Here is a 10,787-nt window from a genome sequence, read left to right as displayed (position 1 = left end):
CTTCTGTATTCTATTAATCATATTAATCATACTACTTTAACCCACTCCCCTATTGATAGACATCACATACTCATATTTTTTTCTTATCTTGGGATTTATTAAGGTATTTGTGACCTAAAGGACATTCAAATGCTGCGAAATGATGGCTGGATACTAGGGGGGAAGAGGTATTTTCTGTATAGTAAGAGTTAGAAATTATATATAAATTTAAAATTATTTGTTCTATTATTCAAGTGCTACATGTTTATTTTTCCTACTTATTTGTAACTAAATTTACTAAATATGTTAATGTTGGACAATACTATAGTGTGTCCATCAATATCTACCTATCACCTTCCTCCAAAATGCCTTATGATTTTTAAAAATATTATAAATCCAAGAAGGTTAAAGATCTGTACTCAGAAAACTACACAACACAAAACAAAGAAATTAAGGAAGACACACACAAATGGAAGCACATACCGTGTTCATGGATTAGAAGAATTAACATCATCAAAATGTCCATACTACCCAAAGCAATTTATAGATTCAATGCAATCCCTATTACAGTATCAATGACATATTTCAAAGATATAGAATATTCCAAAAATTTATATGGAACCAAAAATGACCCCAAATATCCTCTGCAATCTTGAGAAAGAAGAACAAAGTTGGAGGGATCACAATACCTGATATCAAACTATATTACAAAGCCACTGTAATCAAAACAGTCTGGTACTGGCATAAGAACAGATTCATAGACCAATGGAACAGAATAGAGATCGCAGAAATAAACCCATGTCTCTATGGTCAATTAATATTCAACAAAGGGGGCAGAAGCATAAAATGGAGTAAAAGTAGCCTCTTCAACAAATGGTGTGGGGAGATCTGGACATCCTTATGCAAAAAAATGAAACTTGATCACCAACTTACACCATACACAAAAATAAACTCCAGATGGATAAAAGACTTAAATATAAGTCAGGACACCATAAAAGTCCTAGAGGAGAACATAGGCAGGAAAAATTCAGAGACCTCATGCAGCAATAATTTCACTGATATGTCCCCTGGAGCAAGGGATATAAAGAAAAGGATAAACAAATGGAACTTCATCAAAATAAAAAGGTTCTGCACGGCTAAAGAAAACATCAGCAAAATGAAAAGGGAGTCGACAATATGGGAAAATATATTTGCCAATGATACCTCGGACAAGGGTTTGGTCTCCAAAATATATAAAGAACTCACATGACTCCACACCAGGAGGGCCAACAATCCAATTAAAAAATGGGCAAAGGACCTGAAAAGGCAGGCACTTCCCCAAGGAGGACATACAGAGGGCCTGTAGGCATATGAAAGGATGCTCAGCATCACTAGCCATCAAAGAGATGCAAATTAAAGCCACAATGACATACCACTTCACACTGGTCAGAATGGCCATCATTAATAAATCAACAAACAACAAGTAGTGGAGAGATTGTAGAGAAAAGGGAACCCTAGTACACTGTTGGTGGGAATGCACACTGCTGCCGCCACTGTGGAAAACAGTATGGAATTTCCTCAAAAACTAAAATGAAATTGCGTTTTGACCCAGAAATTACACTGCTGGCATTATCTCTTAAGAATCCTGAAACAGCCCTGGCTGGTGTGGCTTAGTGGATTGATTGCTGGCTTGTGGACCAAAGTGTGTCTGGTTCGATTTCCAGTCAGGGCACATGCCTGCACTGCAAGCCAGGTCCTCAATAGGGGGTATGCTACAGGTCACCACACACTGATGTTACTCTCCCTCTCTTTCTCCCTCCCTTCCCCTCTCTAAATATAAAAATAAAATATTCATAAAATCTTTTAAAAAATAATCCTTAAACACTAATTTAAATTAAAAAAAAATTTTTATTCAGTTACAATTGTCTGCATTTTCTCCCACCCCAGCCAATCCCACCTTAAACACTAATTTTAAAAAACCTATGCAACCCAATGTTCATAGCCGCGCACTTTACAATAGTCAGGTACTGGAAACAGCTTAAGTGCCCATCTGTAAACGAGGGATCAAAAAACTATGGTACACTTACACAATGGAATACTACACAGCAGAAAGAAGGAGTCTCTGTGACAGCATGGATGGAACTGGCGAGCATTATGCTAAGTGAAGTAAGCCAGGTGGTGAAAGAAAATTACCATACGATCTCATGTATAAGTGGAACCTAATCAACAAAACAAACAAGCGAGCAAAATAGAACTAGAGACATGGAAGTAAAGAACAAACTGACAGTAACTAGAGGGGAGGGGGGAAGGGGGAAGGGAATAACCGGGGAAAGAAGGGGAAGGGTCAAGTCAAGGAACTTGTATAAAGGACCCATGGACAAGGACAAAGGGGGTAAAGATTGAATGTGGGAGGGGGCATTGGGCAGGGCAGGGGAGAGTAATGGGGGATCAAGGGGGACAACTGTAATTGAACAACAATAAAAAATTTTAAAGTATTATAAATGCATTGCATAGATATAAAAGCCATCAAAAATTTTAATATAAAAAGACAAAGAACAATTATTCATAATTTCAGCACTAAGTAATAATCATTATTAACATACTAATATGCAGTATTCCAGATTTTTTTTACACATAAAGACAGTTTACATAAACTAATTAAAAATAGTTTTAAAATAAAATGATATTTATTGCATTTTTGGTGTTAAAACATACAGGCTTGTATAATTCCTACTATTCATAAATATATAAATATAGCTGAAAGTGAAAATACATTGTGATTTCCCTACAATTACTGTTTATTTCATGTATATCTTCAAAGATAATTTGTATCATATAAATTAACCAACCATTTTTTAAAACATAGTGTATACTGTTTTATTGTTTGGCTACATCATAACATAGTTGACCAATTCTGTTTAAATAGAAGCTGATTACTGTGTAAAATAATTTTTAAAAAAATCCTGTATTGCATATACATTTTATACATATATATTGCAATTATTTTCATAGGCGAGGTCCGTAAATGAGGCATTTCTAAAGAAAAGTGGAAATATTCAAAATGTCAGTATATATATTTTCAAATTGCCTTTTGATTACAATAACTTACACTTGGCATGAAAGTGCATTTTGTCAACTCTCAATAGGATTTATCATTTTTCATTTTTGCCATTATGATAAGGCAGAAGTAGAATCTCATTGTTTTAATTTGGATTTTTTGATTACTGGTGAGTTTAATCATCCTTTTGTATGCCAATTGGCCATTTGCACTTCTTTTGTAAAACATAAGCTTCTGCCAGTGTTCTCTCCTATTCCCCTATTGGGGATATTAATCTTTTTGCATCGTCAGAGTTCTTTATTTTTTATTTTTGTCTTTTACATGGGGTCAGGTTGATTCATCCGTTCATCTTTCAATGCTTTATGGATTTCCAATATATAAATACATATAACCCCCTCCTCATCGGTCTTTTAATGTCTTCCACAGAAACCGGCTCCCTTTCTCTTCTCCCTCCCTCCTGCTCTCTCTCTTTTCTATTCTCTCGGTGTTTATTTCCCTCTCTGTTTCTCTCCCTGTCCCTCTCTGTTTCTCTCCCTGTCCCTCTCTTTCTTCAGTACAGAAGTTTTTTATTTTCATCGAGTCGCAGCTATCATTCTGGGCCTGGCGCCGCGTCAGCAAAGGGGGGAGGGGCGGTGCGCGCGGCACTGGGGGAGGGGAAGGGGCGGGGAGGAACGAGGAGAGCGTCTGCGGGAGTTGCTGGGAGTGCGCGCGGTGGGATCACACGGCGGTGGCGGTGGCTGTGGCGGTGGCGGAGGCCCAGAGACCAGAACGCTGAGATCTCGGCCCGCGGCCTACACGGAGCCATCTCTCCACTGGAGGATCGGAAAACCGCAGTCTTCATTACAGAGGTACTGTGTTCCGCGCTCCCCGCCCGACCCGGCCCAGCCTGCTGCGGCGGCGTCTCCTTTTTCCTCCTTCCCTCGCTCTCTCTCTCGCCCGTCCGCCCGCGCCTTCCCTGTCTGCCTGCGTCACCGCGGCCGCCATGGCTGAGAACGGCGAGAGCAGCGGCCCCCCGCGCCCTTCCCGCGGCCCTGCTGCGGCCCAAGGCTCTGCGTCTGCCGAGGCCGAGCCCAAAATTATCAAAGTCACTGTCAAGACCCCCAAAGAGAAAGAGGAGTTCGCGGTGCCCGAGAATAGCTCAGTGCAGCAGTTTAAGGAAGCGATTTCAAAACGCTTCAAATCCCAAACAGATCAGCTAGTGCTGATTTTTGCCGGAAAAATCTTAAAAGATCAAGATACCTTGATCCAGCACGGCATTCATGATGGACTGACTGTTCACCTTGTCATCAAAAGCCAGAACCGACCTCAGGGCCAGTCCACACAGCCCAGCACTGCCGCGGGAACTAATACTACTACCGCGTCGACTCCCAGGAGTAACTCCACACCTATTTCCACAAATAGCAACCCGTTTGGGTTGGGGAGCCTGGGAGGACTTGCAGGCCTTAGCAGCCTGGGTTTGAGCTCGACCAACTTCTCGGAGCTCCAGAACCAGATGCAGCAGCAGCTCCTGTCCAGCCCTGAGATGATGATCCAAATCATGGAAAATCCCTTTGTTCAGAGCATGCTTTCGAATCCTGATCTGATGAGGCAGCTCATTATGGCCAATCCACAGATGCAACAATTGATTCAGAGAAACCCAGAAATCAGTCACCTGCTCAACAACCCAGATATAATGAGGCAGACGCTCGAAATCGCCAGGAATCCAGCCATGATGCAAGAGATGATGAGAAATCAAGACCTGGCTCTCAGTAATCTCGAAAGCATCCCAGGTGGCTATAATGCCCTACGGCGCATGTACACTGACATTCAAGAACCTATGCTGAATGCTGCACAAGAGCAGTTTGGGGGTAATCCTTTTGCCTCCGTGGGGAGCAGTTCCTCCTCCGGGGAAGGTACGCAGCCTTCCCGCACCGAAAATCGAGATCCGCTACCCAATCCTTGGGCACCGCCACCGGCTACTCAGAGTTCTGCACCCACGGGCACAACCACGAGCAGTGGCAGTGGGTCTAGCAGTAGCTCCAGTAGTGCTACTGGAAACACTGTGGCTGCAGCCAATTACGTTGCAAGCGTCTTCAGCACCCCAGGAATGCAGAGCTTGCTGCAACAGATAACTGAAAACCCCCAGCTGATTCAGAATATGCTGTCTGCTCCCTACATGAGAAGCATGATGCAGTCGCTGACCCAGAATCCAGATTTGGCTGCACAGATGATGCTGAATAGCCCGGTGTTTACTGCAAATCCTCAGCTGCAGGAGCAGATGCGTCCACAGCTCCCTGCTTTTGTGCAGCAGATGCAGAATCCAGACACGCTGTCAGCTATGTCAAACCCAAGAGCAATGCAGGCTTTGATGCAGATCCAGCAGGGGCTACAGACATTAGCCACCGAAGCGCCTGGCCTCATTCCAAGCTTCACTCCAGGTGTGGGGGTGGGGGTGCTGGGAACCGCCATAGGCCCTGTAGGCCCAGTCACACCCATCGGTCCCATAGGCCCCATTGTCCCGTTTACCCCCATAGGGCCCATTGGGCCCATAGGACCCACTGGCCCTGCAGGCCCGCCTGGCTCCGCTGGTTCTGGCACCACCCCTGGGCCTACCATGTCTAGCTCTGCACCCAGTGAAACCACGAGCCCAACATCAGAATCTGGACCTAACCAGCAATTCATTCAGCAAATGGTGCAGGCTCTGGCTGGAGCAAATCCTCCACAGCTGCCAAATCCAGAAGTCAGATTTCAGCAGCAACTGGAACAGCTCAACGCAATGGGGTTCTTAAACCGTGAAGCAAACTTGCAGGCTCTAATAGCAACAGGAGGCGACATCAATGCAGCCATTGAGAGGCTGCTGGGCTCCCAGCCATCATAATTCATTTCTGTACCTTGAAAAAATGTATCTTATTTTTGATAATGGCTCAAATCTTTAAACACACAAACCATGCTTTACTTTCATTTTGATTCTTTTAAATCTGTCTAGTTATAAGTCCAATATGATACATTTTAAGGTAGAGTCCATACTTACCTACTCCCTTCCTCCCTCCCTCTCTCTCCCTCCCTCCCTCTCTCTCCCTCCCTCCCTCTCTCCCTCCCTCTCTCTCCCTCCCTCTCTCTCTCCCTCCTTCCCTCCCTCCCTCTTTCCTTCTCTCCCTTCCTCTCTCCCTTTCCACTTCCATTTCCTTCCTTGTCTGTTTTGAATGGTGGGAATCAATACTGTTTTACTGAAAAGTGTTGCATGCAAACACTTCTCTTTATTCTGCATTTATTGTGGTTTTTGGAAACAGGTATCAAACTTCACAGTTGGGTGAACAAGTTTTCTTCTACAAATGTCCAATTTGTTTGCATTTTAAACATTAGCCTATGATAGTAATTTAATGTAGAATGGAAATATTAAAACCAGAAGCAAATTATTTGAAGCGCTCTAATTTGTGGTACAATATTGCTTATTGTGACTTTGGCATGTATTTTTGCTAGCAAAATGCTGTAAGATTTATATCATTCGTTGATGTTTTTGCTATATTTGTATACAGTACAGTAAGCACAATTGGAACTGTACATCTAGAAATATTACAACAGAATTCTGAGCAGAATATGTGTAATCAAAATGAGAAAGAATATAAGAAATATTTCTGGAGCTAGGTATGTAACGATTTTGTAGAATCTTACAGCATCTTTGATCAACTTCTCAGTGAAAATGTTGGCTAGACAAGTTCAGTTAAATATAGTAGAAATGTTTATCCTGGTATTTCTAAGTATACATTTAATTGTATAGAAAACTTACTGTGTGAAATTGTGTCAACATTTGCCGATTGACTGTATATGACCTTAATCTTTGTGCAGCCTGAAGGATCAGTGTAGTAATGCCAGGGAAGTGCTTTTTACCTAAGATTTCCTTCTCAGCTTCTCTCATAAAGAAACCCTTATAATACACATTTTGATTTGTAATTGGAAATGTAACTTTCACTGAAAGCGTCATGTGATGTTTGCATTACTTTTAACTGCTATGTGTAAAGGAAACTGTATCTTTTGACTCTATCAGTTATTTCTCTTATGCACAGGGAAAAATGCATTAAAATGACTAAAAAAAATAAAAAATAATAAAAATTGGATAAATGTTTTCCTTTTTGCCTTCTAGCACTAGGGTAATGTTTAGAAGGATTGCTCTACCCCAAGATTATATAAATCTTGTCGTATATTTCTCTAATTTTAATTGTTTCGCTAAAAGAATATTCCTTTGCTCTTCTGCAATTATTTTGATGTAAAGATTTAGAATTCTTATTTTTTCTCCCCAAAAAGGTTAGCCAGTTGTTAGTATTTATCTCTTGTGCACCCCCCATTTGAAGTGTCATATATATATTCATATATATGTGTGTATATATATATACACACACACATACACGCACACATACTTTATTTTGCATTTTTAATTCTCTTTAGTACCACTAAACATTGTAACCTCAGTATACCAGTTACTGAGTTAGAAGTATGACTTCATAGCTGTTAGGACAAGTCCTCCTATTGATCTTTTTTATTTTTATTTTTCACAATTTTCTGATGATTCTGACATATTTATTTTACCTGGTGAACTTTACAGTTAATTGACTTCCCCCCAAAGTAAATTGGGAATTCGGTTGGGACTGTCTTAAATTGATATGATAGAACTACAGAATTGCAATGCTTTCCAGAAATCTGGCATAATGCCTCATTTTATTTAAAAAATTTTTTTTAAAGTTTTATTTATTTTAAACCGAGGGGAAGGGAGGGAAACATCAATGTGTGGATGCCTCTCGCACGCCCCCTACTGGGGGTCTGGCCCACAACTCAGGCGTGTGCCCTGACTGGGATTCAATGAGTGACCCTTTGGTTTGCAGGCTGGCATTCAATCCACTGAGCCACACCAGCCAGGGGATAATGCCTCATTAAAAAAAAAAAAAGCTTTTTACATCCTTTAAGGGAGTTTTACTTATTTAAGTCCTGTACAATTTGTGATAAATATATTCCTAGGTAATATATACATACAAGAAAAAAAAATACTGCAAATGGGACCTCATACTCAGTTTGTTATCTGTGTGGTCATGTTTGCTTATGGGTAAGTATGTACATTCATAGAGTGATTTTAAATTGGTAATTTACTGAACTATTTTAGAGATACTTATTTGATGTTTTTGAGTTTTTCCTGGTAAGCAATCATATAAATAAGTTGAATAATATGTGTTTCTTTTCAAAATTTATAATATAGTTTCTGACTGCATGGGTTAAATACTTCTAGAACAGTCTAAATAATAACAGTGGCATTCTTGTCTTGTTTTTTATTTGAACCAAACTATGTTTGCTACAACAATTCTAAATACCATTTTTGAAAAAAATATTCCTCTGGGAGATTGTCAGGTAAGTTTGCAAAATGCAGTATACTATAGCCCATCTTGAAGAGTCATAGTGCAGTAAATATTGACTAGTATTTTTTAAAAGAAGTATATTCTTCAGTTTAAAGAATAAAAACTATTTGACTTTAATTCAGCACTTCTAAAACTTTATTTGAGTAAAGAACCACTTTTTTTTTCTTTTAAACACACCTGATAACATTTGGCCTCTCAGTGTTCTTCAGAAAACCACGTTAGGAAATGTGATTTATTATGTCACTGCGCTATGATGCTGGGTGTTTGACATAATTATAAAGACAAAGTCTGCCATAAATATTTAATAATTTTAATGAATGACATGGATGATTTCGTAGGGAAATATATACTAAAATAAACTAGTGGCATAGAAAACAGCAATAAATCAGCATCCACAGGAAATACTGGATGTTGTCTGAGGCCTGGCTCAGACAGTTTAGCAGGTAAATTTCTTTCAAACATTCAAGGAATACAGAATTCCTTAATTACTCTGGCCAAATTGTTTATCTATTTTTTGACATATTTTATTTTGTCCCTGAGAAGATTCAAGGCTTTATTAACTTTATTGGGGTTTTTTTTTTTTTGCTTTTTAGTTTGTTTTTATAATTCATCCATTTACTCAACATTGAATCAAGAAGGGTGTGTTCTTACCTGCCATCCCATTGCCCCAAGTAAAAGTGGGGCGATTCTTACATGCTTTCACTGTTTACTTGGTTGCCATCCCCTCCCTGAGCTTACACTGGACTGCTGCAGGGTGTAGTTTATACTCCTGGCACTGTGACCCAGCAGGATGAAGTAGTGGGGAGGAGGCTAGAGTCATGGACAACTCTAGCGGTTCACCTTAAGATGGCTTTTCTTGTTTGCTCTTTTGGCCTCTACTTCAGATATGTCGTAGGTATTGTATATACTCTCACCACTTGTGTGGGTGTATGGTGGTGGGGTGATTGGATAGACAACATTGAAACAAGACCTCCTGGCTCATTAAAGAGGATTCATACCAAGTGGAGACCACCATGTTTGTTGCAAAACCACCATCAGATACACTTACTTGCCCTCTCAGAGTGATCAGCCTGCTCCAAATTCTGTTGATCTGAAGTGTCAAAATAGTAGCAAATGGTGTAATTCTAGTCAGGGCCTTGCTCAGAGATTGGGTTTAAGGTGTCAGGAGAGCCATCTGGCCTGTGTCTCACATTCACTAAGGGAAATCAAATTTAGAATTCTGACATTATCTTCAAATGAATTGATTACTCCAGTCACAGAGCTAGACTGACTTGACAGAAAATGCTCGTCGTACAGCTTAACTTAATAAATATACAAGTTTTTAAAGGTTTTATGTTTTATTTCTTTGTAGAGAGAGGAAGGGAGGGAGAAAGAGAGGGAGAGAAACATCAATGTGTGGTTGCCTCTTGCGCACCCCCAACTGAGGGCCTGGCCCACAGCCCAGGCCTGTGCCCTGACTGGGAATTAAACCAGTGACTCTTTGGTTCTCAGGCCGACGCTCAATCCACTGAGCCACACCAGCCAGGGCAATAAATGTAAAAATTTTAAACTATGTGGCAATTTTGATATTCCTAATTTGGTATTCTTTATTTAAAAGTATACTTGGAAGCTTAAATAAAATGGAAGTTATTCAGGCTTCCCTCAACTTGTGAGAGGTTCTCATCCAAGTCTTTTTCACTGATTACTCCTACCTCCAGTCCATATATATATATACACACACACACATGCTATCTTTGACAAACATGGCATTTATTTTTGGAGAGTATTATGCTGAATGAAATAAGCCAGTCAAAGAAAGACAAATACCATATGATTTCACTTACATGTGGAATCCAATGAACAAAATAAACAAAATAGAAACAGACTCATAGATAGAGGACAGACTGACAGCTGTTAGAAGGGAGGGGCTTGGGTAGCTGGGTGAAAAGGGTGAAGGGATTATGTTAAAAAAAAACATCATAGACACAGTCCTTGCTTTTTTTAAACTAGAAGTTTACTGCCAGGGTTTTCTTGATTTGTCAGCGTAGCACAGTACTTCAGATTGGTGATATGCTTCAGTATGACCCCACGACATCATGTATTACAGAAATCCCTTGAGGGTTCTGATGCCCTCATTGTCTAGGTGTAGTTCATTGTTTTCCTGTGATCATTTCTGTTGGTTTGTGGGAGAAAGGGAAGAATTGGGGACCTATTCTAATGCTACGATTTTCCCAGAAGTCTGTTAGGAGACCTAGAGGGAAAACATTTTTTTAAAAAAATAGAAAGGAGAAGCATGATTTGGAAGACGTTGGACAGGCACCACCTCCAAAAGCAACTTCATCAGATGGTGTACATGCTTACCTAGGCTTTAGATATTTTAATGACAGGTAAAAACCCTCTGTCAAAAGCTG

The 10,787-nt window shown here is 40.2% G+C and overlaps 1 protein-coding gene across 1 annotated transcript; it reads left to right on the top strand.

Annotated features, from left to right (window-relative positions):
• The first annotated feature begins 3,704 nt into the window (after nt 1–3,704).
• On the top strand, nt 3,705–7,114 carry UBQLN2 (ubiquilin 2). Its single transcript, XM_053917271.1, has one exon. The coding sequence runs from the start codon at nt 3,999–4,001 to the stop codon at nt 5,871–5,873; it is 1,875 nt and encodes a 624-aa protein (XP_053773246.1). The 5' UTR covers nt 3,705–3,998; the 3' UTR covers nt 5,874–7,114.
• The last annotated feature ends 3,673 nt before the right edge of the window (nt 7,115–10,787 follow it).

The sequence above is a fragment of the Desmodus rotundus genome, chromosome X (assembly GCF_022682495.2).
Source record: "Desmodus rotundus isolate HL8 chromosome X, HLdesRot8A.1, whole genome shotgun sequence".
Classification (NCBI taxonomy): domain Eukaryota; kingdom Metazoa; phylum Chordata; class Mammalia; order Chiroptera; family Phyllostomidae; genus Desmodus; species Desmodus rotundus.
Note: the sequence above shows the minus strand (reverse complement) of the source record. Positions and strands in the feature narration are given on the sequence as shown.

Coding starts and splice junctions, on each gene's coding strand:
- UBQLN2 (XM_053917271.1), top strand. CDS start 3,999: ATGGCTGAGAACGGCGAGAGCAGCGGCCCCCCGCGCCCTTCCCGCGGC.